The sequence below is a fragment of the Triplophysa rosa genome, linkage group LG23 (genome assembly GCF_024868665.1).
Source record: "Triplophysa rosa linkage group LG23, Trosa_1v2, whole genome shotgun sequence".
Lineage (NCBI taxonomy): Eukaryota > Metazoa > Chordata > Actinopteri > Cypriniformes > Nemacheilidae > Triplophysa > Triplophysa rosa.
The window spans coordinates 9,595,495-9,619,803 of NC_079912.1; the positions used below are offsets into that span (position 1 = coordinate 9,595,495).

At 37.8% G+C, this 24,309-nt stretch overlaps 1 protein-coding gene across 3 annotated transcripts in view; it reads right to left on the reverse strand.

Moving 5' to 3' along the window:
• The window catches only part of LOC130547048 (dnaJ homolog subfamily C member 13-like), a 35,316-nt gene extending 16,217 nt beyond the window's left edge, over positions 1-19,099 (reverse strand). For 2 of the 3 annotated variants that reach the window (XM_057322689.1, XM_057322691.1), the window contains exons 1-24: positions 18,942-19,099; positions 14,952-15,032; positions 9,518-9,593; positions 9,234-9,383; positions 8,743-8,784; positions 7,861-8,061; positions 7,382-7,588; positions 7,119-7,214; positions 6,744-6,835; positions 6,480-6,646; positions 6,077-6,156; positions 5,701-5,870; positions 4,778-4,877; positions 4,574-4,681; positions 4,318-4,473; positions 4,173-4,229; positions 3,980-4,101; positions 3,422-3,497; positions 3,232-3,327; positions 2,996-3,136; positions 1,706-1,723; positions 1,204-1,286; positions 403-556; positions 113-216 (exon numbers count right to left, since the gene is read on the reverse strand). In XM_057322689.1, coding sequence (XP_057178672.1) covers positions 113-216; positions 403-556; positions 1,204-1,286; positions 1,706-1,723; positions 2,996-3,136; positions 3,232-3,327; positions 3,422-3,497; positions 3,980-4,101; positions 4,173-4,229; positions 4,318-4,473; positions 4,574-4,681; positions 4,778-4,877; positions 5,701-5,870; positions 6,077-6,156; positions 6,480-6,646; positions 6,744-6,835; positions 7,119-7,214; positions 7,382-7,588; positions 7,861-8,061; positions 8,743-8,784; positions 9,234-9,383; positions 9,518-9,593; positions 14,952-15,019 — 2,564 coding nt within the window. In that variant the 5' untranslated portion in view covers positions 15,020-15,032; positions 18,942-19,099. The remainder of the gene's footprint in view (positions 1-112; positions 217-402; positions 557-1,203; positions 1,287-1,705; positions 1,724-2,995; positions 3,137-3,231; positions 3,328-3,421; positions 3,498-3,979; positions 4,102-4,172; positions 4,230-4,317; positions 4,474-4,573; positions 4,682-4,777; positions 4,878-5,700; positions 5,871-6,076; positions 6,157-6,479; positions 6,647-6,743; positions 6,836-7,118; positions 7,215-7,381; positions 7,589-7,860; positions 8,062-8,742; positions 8,785-9,233; positions 9,384-9,517; positions 9,594-14,951; positions 15,033-18,941) is intronic. The other variant, XM_057322690.1, reaches the window with a different exon arrangement.
• Positions 19,100-24,309: the final 5,210 nt, after the last annotated feature.

The following is a 24,309-nucleotide window of genomic DNA, read 5'->3' on the forward strand; positions in this document are numbered from 1 at the left end:
CAAGCAGACATATGGTGAGATTATAAGAAAATGGTCTTATAAGCAAAATGTGTCTTTCACAACGTTGGTAATATTGTATAAGGCAATATAAAGTCAGGATTGTGTTACGTACGATCTCTTGATGGCACCAGACTCTTCATTTTCATCTTCCTCCAGCAGAAGACGCAGGTAATAATCTCCTATTTTAATCTCATCCGAAAGGCACTCGTATTTCACCTGAACACATTGTTAAACGAGATTAGATTCTGTATTTCATCCTTTAATGGCAAAAGACAACTTCATCAGTCTGAAAAGAAATACAATCTTCCAGCTGCTGTACAGCCATTTCTAGCATCCTAAAGTCTCCAGGACGATTTGTTTAGTTGCTGTATCTATTGCAAAGCCATGGAGATAGAACCAGACCTCAAACTCTTGGTGGTTCCAGGAGATGACGGTAGCACTGCCCAGCTCGCGGTCCACGCTGAAGGAGCGCATCTCTCCCTCCAGAGCGTCTCTCAGCTCCTCTCTGGTCTTCAGATTCCAGATGAGATTAGAGCGAGCATGATCGATCTGAAACCTTCAGACAGACAAACAGAGAGCGGGGGAGAAACATTGAATAAAACAGTACAACTTTTACAAAACCGGTCTAGAACATGTCCAGGACATATTTCACAGTACATCACAAAAATGTCCTTCATATCTTTACATTTTTTATAGTATTAGTGCTATTAACAATTAAGTATAAGTAATGATTATTATTACCATAATACAAAAATTACTTCAAAGAAAAACATTGAGCAACAAGAATTTGTGGAGACATTTTTAGTATTGTAATGTTATTATAGCAATGATCCTTAACAATTCTTAATGCATTTTTCTTTATTTTTTGGGAACTTTGACCTACAGATATGTTTTAGACCATGGGCCTTTTTGAAGGCCCCCCTACTGTATTCAACAATATTCAAAGGCCTCCCTCCCACTCACAAAACCTTAACATTTCTACCTAATAAAATATTTTAGTGCTTAACGTTAACTGGAAAAGCATTTATTAATGATAAAAATGGCCAAAGAATAAATATCTTGCTCATTTTGTGTCATTTTAAAATATCGGTCATCTTGAGGCCCCCTTGGAAGTCAGCCCCCCTGTTGAGAACCACTGTTTTAGACCCAATGACTAAACTCAACTAACAAGAAAAGCGTTTAATAATGTAAAACGCGATTTACTTGTAGTAAAAAAGCTCCCAGTTGGCCTCGATCTTGATCCTCTGACGTCTCTTCCTCAGAATGACAGGTTTTTGGTTTGCATTCTACAAGCAATCAACATACAGTATGAAGGAAGAGCCTTTCAGGTTCTCATTGAACATCTTCTGTACAATATAAACAATGTGAGTTTATATGACAACTACAGCGATAATGTTATGATTTACTCATGCGTTACATGGGAATGCAGGTATATTGCTATATGACCGGTTACAATCCTGTTCTGAAAACACCAAATCACCAACACACATAAACACACAACACAACAAAAATAAATACCGCTTTATTTTCCAATAAATAATATACCTGCCTACATTTCACATATGTTTTTCTGGAAATAAATATGTATGCAAACACGCAAAATGTCTAGATGAGCAATAATGTGTAAATATGATACCAAACGACTGACAGTGAGAGGGGAGGGTCTGACAGAGGGAGAGGTCTCTGATTGGATAATACTACTCACCAGGTTATTCCTGTCCTGCTGCATTGATTGACAGCAGGAAACCACAATAAGGGCCGGTGGGAGGGGAATGGGCAGAGATAAGAGAGGTTATTGGTCCTGAGGTCAACCAATCACACATGTCATTTCAATAATTACGGCAAACACCAAAAGTTATTTTTTGTTATTTTTTTATGCATTTTGGTGGCAAGTACTTGAATTTGGGTGATTGGTGGCTCAAGAGTTAAGAAATGATTTATGACCCAAGTTCTCAAAACCAAAGCTGTGCCTTTATCTGCAGCATATGCTACATATACAAAACCAAGTTTCAGTGCTGAATACTGATTGGTCGATACAGTGGTTCAGCCATGTATGAACAGTTTACAAAGGCTATCGTGTATATCATTGAACAGCACACATGGAAGATTATATCATCATTATATCAAGGAAGACAATATCATTTAGTGATAGGAAAGCAATTTTCTTAATAATGTTTAATAATTTAACGTTTAACAATGTTAAAAATAATGTTTTCATGAAATTTCTGTATGTTTTACTATATAGTAGGTAAGTATTTGATGAAAGCAATAATAGACTTTAAGGCCCTGCTACAATGTAAATATTCCAAACAACGCTATTTAGATTATATATAAAGCAGCCTAGTATTTTCTACATTCTTGTTACTTAAAAAAGTGGTAAGCTGAAAAGAATACGTCAAGTGTACATGCAAGATGATGCAGAAAAGTTTTCTTTAACACCTTAACCCAATTAAAGTTATTTAAAATGTGTGGATTCATTAGAATTTTTGCTACTACAAACTTCAAACTAAAAACAATAAATACAGGCACAGTAAAAGGCACAACAATGGTCTGTGAACTTGAGTTGGCTGAAATGATTCAAGTCATGCGTAAGGGAACTAGAACTTAAGCAAGCCATATCAAGAAAACACTTAGGAAAGAGTGTGCACATTTTAGTAAATAAAAAAAGTCCCAACAAAAGAACCAGAAAATTAAGATCATTCATACGAAACAGCCATTCACAAAATAAGGAGACATTATATCACCTCTGCAACCAGATAGAAGGACCAGGAAGTTAAGATCAAACATTACAAAACTGACAATGAAGAAAGAGTTTAAGTCCAGCGTCAAGCAATGTTAATATGGCCAGTGCTTACAAGACCTGCTCATGGACAACACTGACAAACCAGCTTTAATGAAGCCCGTGCAGCTGTAGTAACATTGTGCAGTACTGTGCACACCACCAAAGAGAGGAGAAAGCTGAAGAAACAAGATCAAGCCATTTAAAGTGGTTTACCTCTTTCTGAGCGATGCCCATTTTGTCTCTCCAGTGCATGAACACTATATCTGCCTTCTCTTTAGCGAACTTCTCCACCTCTTTCGCAGCTTTTCCAGCTATACGCTGCCACTCCGGCACTTTATTTCTTCCAAACTGGTCCTAAAAAATAGTTTTGTAAAATTACGAAATACGTTTTGAAAATATCTGAAAGACTTGACTACAGCCTGTTCGAGAGACAGAAAATCAGTCCCTACCGTGGCAATTTTGACATTGTCACGTATGTGCATCCTGTCTACGTCCTTCTCTGGCACTGGGTCAGAGCTGTCCAAGTATGCTAATAGACCGGTGGGCTAAAAGAGAAAGATTTATACATCATAAAGACTTCAGTCTGTCCTCATAGGCTTAAATAACTGATATATTACAGTACTTCTGTAAGTATATCACCAGTATTCTCTTGAGCAAGTTTAAGGCGGTGGGGTTTTCCGCCGTCCACAAACCCACTAGATGACGACTCAACTGTCTGTATGACAAAATATAAGCAGGATTAGTATTTGACTATAGGATACATTTAAAGTCCCCGTGAACCCGGAAGCTGCGATCGTTTTTACTTCCGTATTTTAAAGCATTTCAGAGTAAAATTGAATTTTGAATGAGGAAAAAATAGTGGGCGTGGCTTTCGTCTTTCTCTGCGATTTGATTGGATGTATAAAAACAGCCGTTGCATTTTGAAATGGAACTGGCAGCAGACTGACAGTTGAAGGGGAGGAGTTAACGGATGCTCCACCCAAGGCAATGGATAGTCATTACAGGATGATCAGATTTTAACTAAAGATTATGAGGGCACACGATTTTTAAAAAGAGAATGACCCACATTGATACACTATTTACATTAAACGCTGCAATATTTCATGGAAAAATAGGCATTGTAAGTTTTTATTTCACTGGGACTTTAAACTAATGTCCTGGACAATGTTTAAAGGATGAGAGTGTGTTGTGTATGACCTGTTGGTGAGCATCCTCTGGTCAGAGCTGATGGTGAACATCGATGTGTGGAGGTGTCTGGGTAAAGTTCCTTCACTTAGAGCCAGCTCCTGCATCTTAGTGGCTATTTCCTTATCTCCCTCCTGAAAGAGGATATTGGTGGTCAAAACATGTGCTTTGAAATATCACAATGCACCGTAGAAACAGGTCTCACCTCAATGATGGCCTTCATGATCAGACCTGCTCCTTTAACAATGGCCATGGAGGGATGCTGTAAAAATACAAACATCGTTAAATCTGTCTTGTCAATAAAAAAAAATGAAAAGAGATGTTGTTCGTTTTCATATGTGACCCCTGACCTGGAAGAGCTTAAAGAGGGTCCGTCCATTAGACGCCACCATCTCCAGCAGCATGTCAAACTGTTGACTCTCAGTCGTCTCGCTGTAGGGGGCGCAGAGGGCAAAGGTCAAGAAGTCCAGCAGCGAGCTGATCACTAAAGCTCCTGAGCCGTGATCCTAAACAACAAGAACAAGAGAGTAAAACCAGATGGAAATGATTCATTTATCTTTAAATGCTTGTTTTATTTACACATGCCGGGGCTCATTGGAGACATACCACATTACTGATGAACTTCTCCAGGAGGTTCTCCAGAAACTTCTTGGAGGAAAGGAGAGAGGCTTTGTTCAGTTGCTCCTGCCGCAGGTCATAGTCATCATGCATCGGCTGAAACAACAACACACGCCCATAACTTTCAATATGCGTTTCATACTGAGAACTCACTGTGAATGATGAATGTGATTGTGTGAATGAGTTACTTACACACATCAAAGCACAGAGCATGTCTATTGCTGCGTGTATCACACCGTTGTTGTTTCTCTTGAGTGCTTTGACGGTTTTTACGCCCAGCTTCTCCCTAAACCTAAAGACAGCCATGAAACAAATATTAATAATACACATAACTGTAGTTAGAAATCATAGCTCTTACATGAATAAAAATACACATTAAAACTATGGCTAGTAAGCAAATTCACGTAAATAAATGTGATCCGTTCAATATTTGTGCTTCACAAATACAGGATGATTCCTAGATGTATAAATATAGTGGACAGTAACACAACTAGCAAACCTGGCAGCCAATTCATACATCTCAGTGACCCAAAGAGAGAAATATCACTGATAGCGAGTATGAGATAGGAAAAATAACACGTCAAAAAACACGTCAAAAAACAGCATTTAAAAAACAACAAGGATTTTCTTATGAAATGCTTCAAGAAAGGATTTGGAGATGGTGATGGAGAAACAGACAGATGTGGGAAAACAAAGGAGGTACACCGATGTATATGGACTAATATTTACATTGTGTGTTCGTGTCCACTGATAGGACCAGACCTTAGAACAACAGAGTGATTTTATTCAAAGATGTGCTGATGAGCAAGTACACAGATGTGAAGAATGTGACAGGAAGAGAGCAAGATAAGGTTTGTTTGGACAAGAAAGGACGAAGCGCAGAATAAACCATTATCAATAACAGCAGGTTTGCAAAAGAAAACACATCTATTTGTTAGACATTATGATATTTTCTCTAAATATATTATTATCAGATCAAATGAAATCTATTTTGCATGAGCCAATATGTTTTAGCGATGTGAATGCCAAACAATTATTGCATTTTTCAGTCTCTTCAGAGAAAGGCTTTGAGCCGTCCTATTGGAAAGGAGCCTGTTGAAACTAGATGATCATACTTTGGAAGCTGTGTGAAGGCCTGGAATCCAGCTTTGGAGGCCACCAGCCGTCTGATGGCCTGAAAATGAGCCTCCAGCTCAGAGTTTGGGCCTGGAAGCTCAGCATCTTGAAATAAGAGAGCCAGGATGGCATTGTTGATCAGTTTCTCTTTGTTCTCTGAGAAAAGACCCTACAAACAAAACCAACCAACAAACAACCAGAAATCACCAAAAGCAACAGTAGGAGTGAATGAAGGCTTAAACAGGCACATTAAAATAATCATTTTCTCTCAAATATACAGGAAATTACAAAACCAACTGCGTTTAAAAAACATCGAAGTGACAAAAACACATGAAAGTTCGGAAAAGCCAAGAGGTGATAAAAGGCGGTACTTACGTCTTGAGTGACGGCATGTAATACTCCACTGTAAGATATGTTGGCGTTAAATCTGAACACTGCATCTGCAAAATTACAATCTACAAAACAAATGTTATTCCGTTTAGGCATCCATAATCTTATGCGCATCATACATTAGCATACGTGGGTTTAAACACATTTTTTTAATATGTTTACATTTTTTAAATTGTAATCGAAATTATTACAATGAATGTCTGTATGCATTACTGGATTGAGAATTATATCAATCCTCATTCTTTATTTGCCAAATAAAATGTCGCACATTTCTTTTTGATTGTTGAGCACAAAAACACTTGATATTCACGCACACATACACACGCACACACGCACGCACACGCACACAAGTAAAATGCGATCACACTTGTGTGTGTGTTTAACATACTGGGTGGGGCAGCGAGGAATCTGAGGTGTAGGCTCTCCACCTCCTCATCCACGGGCATGCTGAGCAGACCCCACCTCTGCCCTCGCTGAGTGGGGACCATTTTAACACACACATCCCTGTTCCCAGACGCTCTCACGCTGTCCAGCAGACTCGCCAGCAGAGAGTCCCTGCAGAACCAGAGCAAGAAAGTCAGGAAAGTATTTTTAACTTTCTGCAATGCCAAAATCAAAAGCAACACGTTTGGTTTGTCTGTGGATGAGGCACCTTTCTGTGGAGCAGTACTTGCGTATTTGTCCTCGGATGAACTCGATCGTGAACACCTGAGGATTTTCTGAATCGCAGATCAGAGCAAACACCTGCAAACGCAAGAACAAATGCAGCCCAAAATATTCATTTATTTTTATAGAAACACCTATATTTTTTATAAGTATACAAATATAAAGAAATTCAGTTTTTGTGTGAAACGTTTGCTGACAATTACATTTAAAATGAAAATGTTTTTTTAAAATGAAAAAAAAAAACAGCTCATGTGTGTCCCATTTTAATTCCATTTCAAAATACTTTTGAATAAATTGACTTCAAATGTTGCCAATACCAAGCATAGCTTTACATTCTGTTATTACATGAGGGTGTACAAACCTCTCCAAAGGGCTTAACAGTGACTATATTATATGAGGCAGGGTCTCTCTCCACCAGACACGTCTCTGTGAGGGCCAGAAGCCTCTTCACCGGCTCCTGAGACAAACAGAACCAAGAACATCCAAAACGTTAGCAAAAGAAATTCAATACAGTCAAATATAAAAAAGCCAGTTAAGCACTGCGCCAAGTTTCATGAGAGAGTAATGATTTACATTCTAATAGAGTGCATGTCAAAGGCATCACATATATTACTGTGCACTGACCGCGTGACGTGGCGTGACCTTCTGCACGATAAACTCTGTCAGCGAGGTGATGCACTCGTCTGAGCCGTACTTTCCCAAGCGCTCGGTGAGGAAGCCCTCGAAAGTCAGCACCTCCTTACGCAGACGCAGCGTGATCCCGATGAAGTTGCCGGCATGCTCGGTAGCACTGCGGATGATCTCCTCACGGTGCTCTGATGCAAAAAGATGCTGCGTGGAATGAAATAGAGAGAAAGTACATTACACTAATTACTATAATATAACTGCTATATAAACGTAGTTCTTACAAATTAGTGAAGTAATGATGACATCGTTTTTGCAATGTTAAATAATTTTTGTGGTTTTACAGCAATAGAAAATCTTATCAGTACATGCAATCCCATGCTCTGGCAGTTGAGCTATACAAAGGCATTATTTCGCAAAGACACATTGCTGTGACAATTTCATTCTTTGTTAAAATAGCAACGTCTGTACACACATACCAGTCTACCAAAGCCTCCGTAAAGAATGCAGAAGCCGCCTTGGTAATCGGAGACCTCGGCGAAGCCCTCGACGCAGCGGTAGTCATAGGAACAGATCACCCGGTTGGTTTGGGGGTCAATCTGATCGATCCCTCCCGGTGTGACCTCTAAACAAACCGCCTTCCGCGTGTCGCTCCAGTGATGCTTATAGCAATTGTAGCGCTGAGAAAAAAACAGAATCACTAACAATCACGATTTTGAGACATTGATAAAACATTCTTTGGTTTATTGTATGCATACAGAGTTGTATGTAACGTTTCGCGTGTACAATAATTTTTTTTACTACACAGTCATACTGACTTTGTGTTTTTCTGCAAAAAAAAAATGATATAAAAAATTCCACGTCATGCAATGATTGTGATAATTAAAGGGATAGTTCACCCAAAAATGACCAAACCTGTATAAATTTCTTTGTTCAGCTAAACACAAAAGAAGATATTCGGAAGAATGTCAGTAACCAAACAGATTGCATCCCCTATTGACTCCCATTGTATTTATTTCTCCTACTATTCTGTTTGAGATCTGAGATCTGTTTGGTTACTAACATTCTTCCAAATATCTTCCTTTGTTTTTAGCAGAACAAAGAAATGTATATAGGTTTGGAACAAACCTGAGGGTGAGTCAATGATGACCGAATTTTCATTTTTGGGTGAACTGTCCCTTTATTACAAATGTTGCTGCATAAAATGGCTAACGTATTCTGTGTGTGTCTTTTTGATGTAGCAAAGCTATAAATATTTATAGGAAGAAAGCGGCTTCGTCATAGACTGCATTTATATTTATGTTTTTGTGTATCAATTACGAATCTGTGTAATATTTCAACACAGCTCAGACTATACTCACTCTTCCAGTAATTTTTCCCTCAGAGAAATCTGTTCTGAACCTCTGTAGAGAAGAAAGAGAGAAGCATCAGACGTCACAATTTAAACAGATGGACTGAGTCAATGTGATAAATAATATTATTAAATATTATTTAGAGTAACGAGGCTAATAAAATGATATACTGGTTCCTTCAAAGTATATTATTTGGAAGAATAAATCATCGTCAAGTATACATTCTAAGCTTTGAAATGTCCCCTCTTTTTGTGTCAAGCAAGTGGTTTTTAATTTATTCGCCTCTGCTTGAATCAAAAAGCTTAAAAGCCAAGCACAATTACATAAGTATTGGCCACAATAATCTTTTCACTATTAGTTATTAACACAGAAATTCCATTTCGGTGCATTCACATAATTTCACTGAATGCCATCCATTAGCACTTGTTGATGTCTTCAGTTGATCATCAATACAAAGACAGAAGATGACAGGAGATACTGTAATAGGCAGAGACTCTCACCAGTGCTTCTGTTAGCAGCTCTGTGCGATGCTCTGTGGAAAACTTGAGTGTTTCCGATTTCTTCCCGCTGCCTTTTCGGAAAGTGAGGTTAAACTCCGTGCCCTGACCTTTACCCACCGGAGCAATGCCGCAAATGTCTCCATAAGGCCACTGTAGAGGGAATGACAGGGAAAGAGTGACCAAACAAACAACATGGAGATACAGACAATACCTTATAAACAGGTTTGAAAGAAACGCTATGAGGGATACATTTAACTTGGTGTGATGTATTTCTGAGAGAGTACCTGGTTTGTAACTTCTAACGTGGTGGGATTGTATGTGGTGATGCCATGAGTCCCCACTGAGAAAACACGTTTGTACCTGAGAAATAAAAAACACATTTTGTGAACTTGTGAGATCAATAAAACACATACCACAGCTATTTAAAACAACACGTACAAAATTCAAAACGTCAAAATTACAACACGTTTCACAACCCTGGACCCTGTAACTATAGTCATTACTACGCAATTTTCTTGCACAAGAGCTGTGGGCAGTACATAAAGGGACAGTTCCCCCCAAAAAATTCTGTCGTCATTTACTCACCCTGAAGTTATTTCACATCTGTAAAAATTTCTTTGTTCTGATGAACACAGAGAAATATATTTGGAAGAATGCTCGTTACCAAACAGTTCTTGGCCACCATTGACTACCATAGTAGGAAAAATGTCAATGGTAGTCTATAGTGCCCCAGAACTGTTTGCTTACCCACATTCTTCAAAATATCTTCTTTTGTGTTCAACAGAACAAAGACATTAATAAAGCAATTTTTCCTACTATGGTAGTCAATGGTGGACAAGAACGGTTTGGTTACAAGCATTCTTCCAAACATCTTTCTCTGTGTTAACTGTTCATCAGAACAAAAACATTTATACAGATTTGGATGGACTTGAGGGTGAGTAAATGATGACAGAATTTTCATTTTTGGGCAAACTGTTCCTTTAAAAAACACTCCAAACATTAAACATGGCACACAAGGAAAAATAGATAGGAGTATGTTGAGCTTGAAAGAGCAGAGATAAGAAAACAACTGGAGCCTATAGGACCAGAGACTGTATAAGACACACTTTTCAGACAGAACTGACAACTAAATACACAAATCAACCCAGACAAAACTCCCTCAACCTCACTGTAATTCTGTCCAATAACAAAACTATTGAATTCAAAACGCATTTTCTTGCATAAAAGCATAAATATGGAATGTACTGACATCCGTCAATCAGTAGAGTCATACATGCATGAACAAACCCGAAACGCCCCACAGCAACAAAAGAAGCTTCAAAAGCGCTTTCCACCCACTCCCACTCTTCATTATGTTAATATACATACATGAAGCATTGAGCGCTACAAAAGACAGCACCAAGGCTTCAGCATAACAGGCAACACAAGTTCTACAAGCGAGGAAATAAAAACGTGAACGCTCTCACAGGAAGAGATAAGCTATGCACAGAATGTGCAATGTCCTGCAAATCAATTGACCACAACGATAAAGATAATGAAGAGAAGTGGTTATATTCACTTCTTCAAAAACAAACTGTATAAACTAAATAATTTGAAAAGTCAGCAGTTTTTAAATAGAAACTAAAGTCTAAAATAGAAACTAAAGAGTTAAACAAGTAAAAACAAATTCACACAAATAACTACTCAGGAGGAACAAACACATGTCTGAGAAGTTTGCAAAGAAACCAAGTGTTCTATTTTATTACTTTTCATTCGTTTTTTCAGATAAGGAGTAATTAAATGTAAACAAATATAAAACATGCTATGCAAAAAGCAACAATAACACTGTACTGTAAAAATACAGTAAGATACTGTATACTGGCCACAGGGAGGAATTGAAGTAAATGAGATGAACAGAAAGTAGCTTACTGTGGGTATTGTTTGCTGAGGATTAGCCCAGCACTAAGAGACAGATAATAAGAGACAGTCGCTGCGTCCGAAATCGCCTACTTCCATACTATATAGTAGGCGAAAATGAGCATAAGCCATGAATAGTGTGTCCGAAACCTTAGTATGCAAAAAACAAATAGGCGAGATTAATGCCGCGAGAAATACCCAGATGGTCTACTACTTCCGCCAAGATTCGCGATTGTGGATCGGATGGATCTTTCCCATGATGCCACGGGAGCTGAGCAACGGTCAAATTTGAAAAGTAAATCAAATAAATATAGCGGAAAACTTTAAGGCGGACGTCCGTTTTTAATGTAAGTGCCAATAAATGAATTTCTCGTGACTAAATTATGTTTTTAATCAACGCTCACGCGTATAGGTTGTTGTTAATACGTCATAGGAAAAAGAGCATACGGGTCCATGACCATAAAAAATGGTGGACGCAGTATGTCCGAAATGTATCCATACTACTCCCACTCATACTATACAGAACGTACTGTTTTAACGGCCGATAGGTAGGTACTTATTCAAATTCAGTACGTACTGTCACAGTATGCGATTTCGGACGCAGCGAAAAATTAAAAAAATGAAGCGGGCTGTTTATCCAGTGGCCATTCGGAGAGCACCCCATTATGCCTATGTGTTTATGATGAAAGATCATCCTTTGCAAATCATCTATATGAGAGAGGATGGGATGTTTTCAACACTAACTCATCTGCTATATAATGTGTGCTGACAAACACTACCGTAATCCTTGCACGGAGCTTTACAACAGCAGTAATGCTGCAAGTAAATGCAATCTCTATTAAAGGTCCAATATGTCATTTTTTGCAGGTTCTATAGACATAAATGCATTGTGATACACATAACTATGTGTTCAGAGGTGTATAAAGACCTTACATAATGAAGCGTTATGTTTTTATTACCCTAGAATGAGCTAGTTCTATCTCCATACACCACGGGTCCCCTCACATGGAATTCGGCATGTTGTTTCTACAGTAGCCCTAAACGGACAAACTGCTCTACAGAGCGCGTATCGTAAATATGTCATCTCCTTCAGCAAAAAAAGCGAAAATGTGACGACATCTTAGTTCTGTGTCAGCCTCCGTAGTGCTTCTAAAGGGAGGGGTGGAGTGAGCCGTTGGTTGCAATTTGCAACCTCACCGCCTCTAAATTTCATACATTGGACCTTTAAATGATGGTAAATGCAGAGAAGACCATTTGTGCATGATGAGTGTCTGGACCTGATTTCGAATGCCCTGATTGAAATACTAGCATACTGCACACTGCTTACTGCATAGTACTGTATATAGACTGTACTTAGCCTACTGTTCTTTCACAATTCGGCAAACGTTGCAAGTCATGAATGTCATCCTAAGTGCAGAATAGTTGTATGGCAATTGCCATTATATTCAGTTAAACACAGCTTCTCTGCCTATTCTCCATTCTCTCTCTCTTTATGACCTTGCATGCTGAGCAATACTGACAGCCTGGGACAAGTCACAAGACTGGTTAATTATTCATAGTTTGTGGCATTTAACATCTTCCCTTGAACAAGTATAGCACACACTGACTCCATCACAACACCACCATATGTCTGGACCCTTTTAATTCAGTTATTTGATCTTGAGACTTAGGCAATGTTATGAATAGCACACAACCAAAACCAGCCTTTCTGCAGTACACAGCATGTAAAGATGCATTTTCACATATACTTGTTTTAAGTTCATATTTTACATGATAACTGTACACCACCAAAATGAGATAATAAAAATGCAGTATTAAAAGCTAAGTGTTGCATTCAAACACAACAAATGTGCATGAATACACACATATACAAATGTACATTAGGAATTTCACAAGTAGGTCAAAAGGTTTCCAAACTGAGATTACAGTTGCACGGACAGTACATGTCACGCAGAAGAACATGCATGTAATACAACGGTAAATCTAAAGTCAGCTGTGTAGTGATGAGATGATCCAATAGCTTACTCATTAGCTCAGCTGACATCACTCATAATGAATATTTCTTCAGTGGACCCAACCTGCTAACATCACTGAGAGTGAAAAGAATCTCTACAAACATCTATCTGGGGCAGGGAAACAAATCCAGGTCAAAGTCTAGAGCTGAGATACAATTTAAAGAGATAACTTCACGGGCAAATGACATCATGGATAACTTGTACAAGTGATTTTAAAAGTCAAAAATCAAAAGACCTTTTTACAATTTCGACAATTTCTCATACACATTAATAACAATGTTTAAAAACCATCCAGCTAATCCCACACAAAAACCAGACACTTTTTAAAAGGCAACAGAGAACTCTGTTGCCCACTGTATCGTATATTTGGTCGTATAAAACCAAGACTAATGACCCAAAGTAATTAAGGGGAGCCTCTAGGAGCACCAGCCTCCCCTCGACTTTAGTAATAAATCCAGTTACTAAGCAGGACCACAAACTGCCTGCATTCAGGCACCAATGTCCACTAACAGTAAAGCTTGTTTAAACGAAAATTTAAATATTTTATATTCAAGTTTAACCACTGTGTTCCAAATCAAATATAAAAACAAAGATGTAAATTGTGGAAGATACAAAATACTTAACAGTAGAATTTAAAATATATATATATACAACCATGACGGTACAAATGTCCTTTCATCGAGAACAGTGAATGATTCTCTCTTTGTCTTTTGTTTCATTAACATGATGACAAACATCAAAGACAGACAAGGGTTATTGTGCACTTTAATACACTGATCCAATATACTGAAACACATTCGACTGTTTACATTCACTTAAGACCTAACTGCTGTGGGCATGTTTGCACAGTATTTGCTTTTATTGCGTCCTCAGGATAGGTTAAATCATCAAAATATGAGATGCATTGCACAAAATGGACAAAAAAAACTATTATTTGGTTAAATATATCAGGAAATGTGCATAAAAAACGCATAGAAAAAGCATTACTTGGACAACATACTCTCAACATGCTCTGTTTGCAAATAAATTAGGGGTTGGAAAACAACAAAATTGCAAATTCCCACTGTATTTTGTCTTTTCAAACCTGTCTGACTTTCTTCTGCGGAACACAAAATAAGATATTTTGAAGAATGTTGGTACTGCGGTACCCATTGATGTCTATTGTACAGACACAAAACCAATGCAAGTCAATGGGTACCGCAGTACCAACATTCTTCAAAATATCTTATTTTGTGTTCTGCAGAAGAAATAAAGTTATACAGGTTTGAAATTACCAGAGGGTGAATAAATGATGACAGAATTGACTTTTTTGGGTGAGCTATCCCTTTACTACACGTCAGACATCCACAAATCCACAGACAGCTCTCTCTCTCTCTCTCAACACATCAAGGCACTCCTCTCATGTTCCCCTGTTTAAGCAGCAATAACCCTGTAAAGGTCCATCCGGCTTTCATTCACATCAAACGGAGTCTGGCCAGCCCATCAGGCGGCATTTTCAACCCATTCATTATTTAAACAGCACGGGTTGACAGCCATCAGAATATATCAGGCGTAAAAGGAAAGTAATGACATCCGAGACTGTGGGAATACAGACAGCATATACACCATGGCATCATGAAGCCAGACATTTGACTATATTGCATAATGCCTCATTCACAATGCAGAAGGACAAGAACCACCCACTAAGACAGGAGGAGGTCATGCAAATGAATTACATAGAGTTCTTGTTTTACATGATGTTTACCTAGCAAAACATATACTGGTGTGCTAAGGGACCTCTCATTCACTTGGGAAGAAATTCACTTACTTCCCCCTCCAGGAGTGTTTGGTTGTGTAAAAACAGGCCAAGTCTTTGTTGTCTTTGAGGACGTTCATCTTCAGGCAGGGCCTGTGAAAAAAGAAAAGAGGGTCACAGTGCGTAACTCAAGAGGATGGATGTCAACTCTGACATCAACCTGATTTACTTTCCACAAAGATGACAAAGGTATATATGAGCACATGTGCAAAGTTAAGAAAACTGGAACTACAGTAAATGTAGCACATTCGAGTAATAATATAATGACAAAAGAATGTCTGTAAAAGACTCTAAACAGAGCGAAAGAAAAAAATTCAAGGATTTGGTTATAAGTACTAATAATAGTTTTTACATACCGTCTATGATATTTTTCAAAGATGTAAAAGACCAAACTGCATTCTGCTTGGTCATGCAAAACTCAACAACAAATTTTCACATTGCTACAAAGTCGCTATGGGTCTGGTTACTGACCCAAATGTTAAGAGCCCACCTCCATGTCTCTAAGATATTTGGATGCGGCAGATTTTATTCATTCACAGGAAATTTGTCACTAAACACAGTGTTAAATCACAATAAACACTGGAACAGTAAGCGAACCAGTCTGCATAGTTCACTGCCACATGGCAACGCTGCCATACCACAAATAGACACTGAAACTATCTTGTTAAACTAACAACACAAGCACACTTGACACTGGACTCACAGATTCCACAGCTCACCCTCAACGCCTTTCTATTCAAATGTTCGTTTTTGAGGCAGGCAAGGGTTTAGAAAGGAACAAACTGAGGACATGGAAAAGAGTGAAGAACTGTGAGTAATTCTCACATAAAGATGTAAAAGGAACTTTTAATAAGTTTGGAAAAAAACTAAAAAGAAGGCTATACATTTACTCCATGATTAATCACAGACATGGAATTCTCAAGTGTCCCCAGAGGTATACAAAATAATAGACGTGTGTACAATATGCGAGATTTGTATGTATTGTCTGATGAAACCGAAAAACAAGGTGGAGAATCTGACTGTGATTGCCACAAAACAAACAAGCCAGGAAAGAAGGGAAAAGAAAAGAGGGGGGTGCCTAATTCAGAGAGCAATGCAAAGAGTGCTGAGAGGTGTTAGATCCATGAACCGTGTTGAACAGAAGTACATGAATGTCTCTGTCAGCATTCTGCATCAGAGCTGAAAAGGACTGACTCCATCCTTCCTTCCTTCCACTTTTCTCTTGCTCAAACTGAGACGCCATTACAGGAGCTCAGAAACTCACTTATTGTATGTGAGAGGTCATGTTTCATCACCCAAACCTCACACTGACTGAACCTTAGACAATTTTGAAATTCTGTGCCTTTTGGCTAAACTTACAAAAACAGCCAGATAGGTACAATTTAAATAAAATTTGCTTTTTGCACTGTGACATTATTTTCAGTACTGTGAGACACCCAACAATGACAAATACGTCTGTATTTTCATGATTATTGTTATTATTAACAGTACATTAAATAGATTAAATGATTTTAAAAATAGAACTGCATTTCTCATGCATTATTACGGCAATAATTTTTTTTTTACATTTTAATTGTTTTCATTTGCAGGTAGTTCTTTTTATTATGTTGACAACAAAAAGCAGGGCTGTCACTTATAATACTGGTAAGAGAAGCTGCATTGTTTTCATGATCAAGTACAAATCAATGACAAAAAAGCAATGAACTGCAATGACATAAGCTTTTAAAAATGAATGCAGCTGCAGTGCACTAAAAACATTTTTTGAATTTTTCAATTTTTTGGTTTTGTTTTGTACACACTAATATGTGTGTACTCTTGGGTAATCTGCAGTCTAGCAGCATTAAGATGCATTATAGCATGGGAAATGCATTAATAGCCTGAGTATGTACAAAAACGGCAGCAATGATTCCAGGATATGGCAGTCATGTGACCAATTTAAACAGCTCTTAGTACAGATCAATAGAAGCAGTTTTACAGTGTCCTCCTTCATTCTTCTTGATCATGCCTCTGCACACAACAGCTGTCGGTTATGAACAGTGCGCCTGTTTCTTATCTGTTTGTGCTCTACACCTGCCTCTCTGTACAGTTTTTTCATTGTGGAATATGCCACAGGACAAAACTAATCGATAATCCTGACGCTGCGGACAAAAAGTAGTAACTATCAGATGAGCCTGTAGCTAAACCAATAATACAAACTTTCAATAAAACGTAATGTATATACAGTATGATGAGCACATATTTATGGTGTATGATATTTACCCTAAAATTACAGAATTGCACAACTGTAGGGCCTGAACCCTGGCAGTAGTTTATGAAAAACTTAAATAATCGTAAGAAAAAAAAATGAATGTCAAAAATATATAAACATATGAAATATTGAGTAAAAAATAATAAAATAATATAAATACTTTATTTGAATATTAATCCCACTCCTTTTTTATTTACAAAGGCTAATACTAGTGGAAACAAAGGGCTGGGCGATATATCGTGCGATTCTTAAGATCTCAGTTTCTCAATGATTTACGGTTAAATGCCGCCACATCCGAAAGCCAGAGGGCGCTCTTGCGCAGAAACTCCGAATATGAGAAACAGAAGAACAACAATTAGTTCCAGGAAATACCAGTGGTCATATTCTATCGCTGTTCTTCAAACCTTTTCAGGTATTTTCATGATAATAAAGTATATTTATAGTGATGATGTTTGACGAGTGTTGCTTTTTTAAATGTACGTTATAAACGACTCAATCTCGTAGTGATTTTAGATCGAGCAGTACTTCCTACTGATCAAAGAGCCGTAGGTCACAGAAGAGCTGTGCATAAAACATCGAATCGATTTAGACACATATAATTAGCGTGAACCGCGATATATATCGCCCAGCCCTCTGTTTTATAGCACAAATTATTAAAAACAACTCAAATTAAATATAGACTAGAAAATACTAGTATTTTATATATTTTTTAAAAACAGAATTTGAATTATGATGTCATATTAATAGCTGGTTCAGCAGGAAGCCTGGCTGTTTTACACCAAACATGTCATCCAGACACTCTCAGCTTGACAGGCCAGTGTTTATCTTAATAGAGGATGACAGTCACATGGCTCGGTCATGTGCTCAGTGCCCATGTCAGAACCCCAAGCCTCAAACAGAAAGTGCTAAATCGTATTAAATACAACCCTGGGAACTTAACCGTTATTACATCCCAAATGAGAAAACATACAGTTGACAAAACATTCTTCATGTTGTTTTTTTAGAAATCGAGGCCTGCACAAAGCAAACTAGAGTCACAACGTTTCCGGAGTTCCTTGAATGTGCCAAAACACCACGTGACATATGACTGCATTTCATATGTATATTAAGCAAGCATACAGTTCAAGAGCTTGACGTCAAAAAACGCTAGGAAGACGCTTAAAGACATTTTTTGAAGAAATTGGAGTGGGAAGTGCATTTAGATAACGTTACTCGGCTCTGTGAGGTGGTGGCACTTCCTTTCAAAATGACATTAAATCAAATGAGTAACATGCACATATAAACAGATTTTAACGGCATGCCCATAAGTTTAAGCACACAGCACTGACATCCAGCCAGCAGCACAAGAGAAAGCAAAACTGCAAGTTAAATGTAAGTCACCATTTATAAAGAAACAAGGCTTGCATTATCATAATACATATTAACATACCGATTACTACCTGTAGCGTCACCACAGTTAACGGCAAAACAACATAACGTTAGTTACAAAAAACTTCCCATTTGCATAAGTGCAATAAAAAACAAATCGTTCGAAATGACAGCCAGATTGCGAAAGATCCGTACAATGCCTCAAAGAGGAGTTTTATTTAACTCGTTGAGGTTTCACATTTAGCTATGGTATTGTATTGGGGAAACCATGGGAAGTGTTGCATTTGAAGTAACTGGACGCTGTCAGACGCCAGTGGCCTGATATCACAGCTCAGCTCCAGCGCAATGAATGCAGATAGGAAGGAACCTCTTGCCGATGTGTTTACCTGGATCTAGGATATCAGAAGCGATTCGGTGTTGTCCCTCAGCCCCCCACCCTCCTTTTTGCGTGGCTGCTGCAGCTCAGTAATTCCAAACTGATGCCCAAACTGGCCAACTGCGCTTCCCTCTGTAGGAAATCTCAGGACGCCGCCATCTTCCTTCTGCCACCAGCGGGGCACTGCGCGTGCGCACGACCGCCGCGTCTCATGCGTCTGTCAGCTGATTGGTTTGACAGGAAGTAAGCAAGTGGAGGTAATGACAGGGGTGTATGTATGCTTGCACAGTATGCACACAACGGGTTTAGTAAAGGATTGCGAGGGTTGAGCAAATTCATTGGCAACGCATTTTTTTCAACAAATGTTCCTGGAGTTACAAAACTGTAAAAAGGTTTTATAAGGTTTTTGCTAGTCATCATAAGTAGTAAAATGGTCTAGCTCAATGTTTCCAGACTTTTACATGCTCATGCCAGGAATGTAGCTGTTAACAGTCCTTAGCCACACTGCAAAAAATTGATGCGCACAATTAGTTAACACGTGGTTTTCCTTTACTTTAACTCTTAAAAATAATTGAACCAATTTCAATTCATTAGGCCTATAATGTAACTATACAAAATGTTACTAGAAGTATACCTGAAGTTTATTTAATAAAAGTTCATATTAGTTGAAAAGCGATGTGCATATACTTTATATATCTTAATAAGTCCAATTAATTATAAATTAGATCTTGTGTCAGTAAGACTTTTAGCCCAACCATGTATAGAATAGACCTTTCAAACTACTGTATATGAGCTAACACAGGCAAAGTACGGGTTTTATTTTAATTTAAAATGTGAAAAAATAACAAGTGCAATATTAAAAAAATACTATATATAAAAACTCATTTTGTCCTTGTGATAATTCGGTTTGATATCTCTGTGTTGGTTACAGTAAAATAAGGTCTTAATCTTGGTGGGTTGACACCACACAGACTTGAGGTGAAAAGATATTCCCCACCAACTGTGATCCTGTGAGTCTGGAGTGTATATTAAATGGTACTGGTCTCTGATTGGAAATATTGCAGTGTAGAATCTAGGTATTGATATATGACCAACTTAGGTATGTGGATTCTAAAGTTGGAAACATTTATAACATTGAACAATGTTGTCTAGTCTGGTATCCTCGTCCCCGTGCACTCAGAAAACGGATCAGACTTCAGTAGAAAATAGGGAAGTTCTAGCATTCATTTTAAATAAATACGTTTGTGAAGTTAGTCATGACTGTATATTTTATTTAACTTATTCTATTAGTCTAACTTATTTATTTTTGATTTTGGCTTTAGAAACATATTTCTATCTTTTGTCTTCATTTTTAGTTTTTAGTAAATAGAGATTGTATTTGATTTTATATTTTAATCTTAAAGGGGATGTGCAACAGTGTTTCATGCATTCTGACTTCTTTACACTGTTAAACGTGCTGTCTTCTCATGCTTGACATGGTCAACTTGACGAGTTGGACGTATGACGTAGTATTTCTGTGCTCGATACACTCCCCCAAGGTTTGTATAGGTTTCTGAAAGTTTTTTTCAAAACATGAAAAATCGTCAAGTAACAACTTTTCTGCCGGAAAAGTACGCCCGTGGCAAGGCGAAAGAAAAAGCCCGCCCACGCGTCAACCGACGAGCGATAGGAAGACCCGCTTACCATCAAGATTGGCTGCGCTGCATCAAGATTGGCTGTGCTGTGAGCCTGCAGCTGGAGCTCGTTACTCTTGTGATAGTGAGAGAAGTTGAGGTGTGTTTGTTTGTTCACGGCATTTCAGTGATGGATGTTATATAAACGGTGGATATAACGCAGGATTTGGAGATCGTTTGAAACTTATAGACGGAGCGGTAAAAAGCGCGAAAAGATGCCGGACATGAACCGTACGCGGTAAGTGAAACTTAGTCATTTGTCTGTGTTTTGTTGGCAATGGGTGCGCACATCAGTGCTTTAGTTCCACCACCTCCAATCCCCCCTCGCACGCATCAGTATTTTTTCGGAAATAATCGTACAGCTGTATCTGTCTTTTATGAATGTGATCAAACTAAAGGCTCTACGGATATTTGAAGGGTACGATACTATTCTGTATGTACTCAAGATTAACATGAGATATTCAGAAACTGTTACGAGTTACGGCCACTTTAATATTAACCTTTCCCTTCCTTCAGTTAGATAAATTATTTTTAGGGCTGTCAAATGATTAATCGCGATTAATCGCATCCAGAATAAAAGTTTGTGTTTGCATAATATGTGTTTATGTACTGTGCATATTAATTTTGTATTTATAAACACATACACATGCATGTATATATATTTAGAAAATATGTATGTACATATATTTATATATATTTACCAATTATTTGAATTATATATACATTTTTAATAATTTTATTAATTGCATGTATGTGTATGTTTTTATAAATACAAAATAAATATGCCCAGTACACAGACAAATACTATTATGTAAACACAAACTTTTATTCCGGATGTGACTAATCGCAATTAATTGTTTGACAGCCCTAATTAGCCTATTTGATTACTTTACACAGTCTGCAGAGCTGGCCAGATTTTATTTCTCTGCTCGTTGTATGTCCATAGCTGTGTGTGACATGTAAAAATCTTAAATCTTGCATTTATTTTATACGTTTATATGTAAAGTTTTCCGACCAATATATTTAGAGGTTTCTAGTAGGGTTAGGGTTGATTTCATAGTACTCAATTCCAAATGCTAAATTCATCTACCCTTTATTGTCCTATTTGTTGTGATGTGCTGTTTTGTTTCTCTTCCAGTGAGGCTGGATGCCACAAAAATAGTCCTTGTATGACAGAACGGCTTGGATAAAAAATTTCACAGCCTTGATAGTGACAGAAGGGTCGATGAGAAAGCAGTAGGGACAGTCCCCCGGGTCACAGCTCTCCATTTGACTCATTAGTACCGCCGTGTAAATCTGTACATGCAGCCAAAATCCTTTGCTAAGGGCTCCCCTAGTGGTTCGTTCTAAAAGTACACCGGGATCTGTTCCAAAATGAGAGCATCTACTGCCCCCCTTCAACCTTTTGCTAATAATATTGGAAACCTGGAGATGCAAACCAGGGCTACTTGGAAATGGCATAGTTTCGCTATGGCAGAGAAAATTAGCCTGCTTGCTGGCATTTCACCCTTCAGAGTCAGACTCCACCGTCCACATGTGGCCGGCTGGGCCCGTATTCAGTTTATAGCTCGTGTTCATGACATGAGAATGTGTGATGTCCAGTTTTTGATAGAGACACTGGTGCCTTTCTCCAAATTGCTGGAGGTCCAACGAATTGTAGTCGAGATCCAGCTAATTTGGTGGAATTTTTCTCCGCCTTTTCTTGTTATAGAGACAGTGTGCAGGATATTTAAGGAAAGGGTTGCTGTCTTTGGAGCAGTGTGAGTTCAATCAAACAACAACCAGGTGAAGGCCCTCTTGACATACAGCGGGTTCGCACGGCTTATTGTGGTGCCAACAATGAAACAGAAGATTATGATTCCAACCGGCTGTTAAATCACAACCTGACTGGGTTTAATGAAGAATACAGAGAAACCTTAGGGTGAGATAAGTTTTATATTGATGGTTGGGCCAAATTACTCACATGGTGTACTCATGTTTGGAGCCTCAAACAATCAGAAGCTCTGAAGACACATTGTTTTTTGCTTATACGGTACCTTGAATTTTATAATACAACTGGCATTGTATGTGATCATATAGAAAAATATGATTCAGTGAGTTTCTCAAACACCTATGCCAACTTGGACACCATAAAAACCTAGTCCTATGAGCTACTACACATCTGCCAATAATGAAGTTGAGAGAACTGTCTCGTGCCGAGGCAAGGAACCACCCTGAACAAGTGTCCAGTCCATCACACAGTCCTATCTAAGATGATTTGTTTTAATGACTTGTTTCCTCTATTAAATGATGTAAAATACTAAACTGATTCAATGAATCTGAAAATGAAATATTACGTCCTCTTAAAGTGACATGCCTGTTACTGTTATGTCAATCAAAACAAAACGAAAAAATAAACACAGCTGAGTTGGAATGATAAACGCAAGCATAATACGATTAAAATGAAGTTAAAATGACTAATAAACTGTAAATATTCAATTTGCTGTTTTTAAGAAACTCGAGTCCAGAGGGAATGAAGCTTGTTCTGCATCTAACTGAAAACAGGCTCATGGCGCATTTGATGTGACATTGCCTTTTATTTGATCCTCTTGGTAAGAAATGAGTGTTCTAAAGCCTCAGGGACTCACCGTGACTGGAGGTAAAGTGGAAACATCTTGCTGTCCGTGTCTTGTCCACATGAAGAGTGATGTGAAATAGGACAGCAACGTAAGTATAGTCACGTTATGAAGCATCTGATCCAAGGGGTCTAGCATGTGCTGCCTGTTATCCTAATTAAGTTAGTCACCGAACACAGCAGAAATAAAGGCTGGGTTTTCACGCTTTTTTAGTGTAATCCAATGCAAAACCAAAACGAACGTTGACAACAGTTTGGCCTTTAGGTAAACACAGAAACACATGAACTTTTATTTATTGTCCTATGAGTTGATAGGACAGACTTACATGGCTCCAGAAAAGCAGAGCTTATCTGCCTATCCTGTTATTACAGTAACAGAATTATTTGGTAAAACAGAAAAATGTCTAGGCCTACAGATGTTGATCTTTTTTTGTTTAAAAGAATGATTAACTTCATCTAGTCTTCAACTAAACTTTTGTGTGCTACAATACAGTATAATCACAGTACAGTACGAGAGTAACCAGTTTAAGCGGGATAATTGTAGGAATACACATCTCAATCTGTCAACTGTTGCAGTGGTTACTATACTTTTGCTATATTAAAACCATATAACATTTTCCTAAGCGTGGGGCAGAACATCTGACATGATAATACATATTTTCCAGTGTTGGGTAAATTACTCTCAAAAAGTAATTAATTACTAGTTACTAATTACATATTCAATAGTGTAATTAGATTACTGTACAAATTACTCTCTCCAAAAAGTATTTAGTTACTTATTACTAATTACTTTCTATATCCTATATCAACCTTGATTAGTTAAGTGATTCAAGGATAGGCATGAAAGGGCTCTTTTAATTCATTCAAATAAATAATATTAAAGTACATAAAGTACTCTTATTAACTGACCAAAGTATTACAAATGTGAGAAAGATACATTAAAGCACAGATTTTAAAGTTAGACTTTGAATTTTGATGTCAATTCCACTATTGCACACACATATATTACACAAAGTATTTAGTTTAATTACATCAAAAGTAACTGTAATTAAATTTCAGAAAAAATAAGAGTAATCCCTTACTTTACTTTT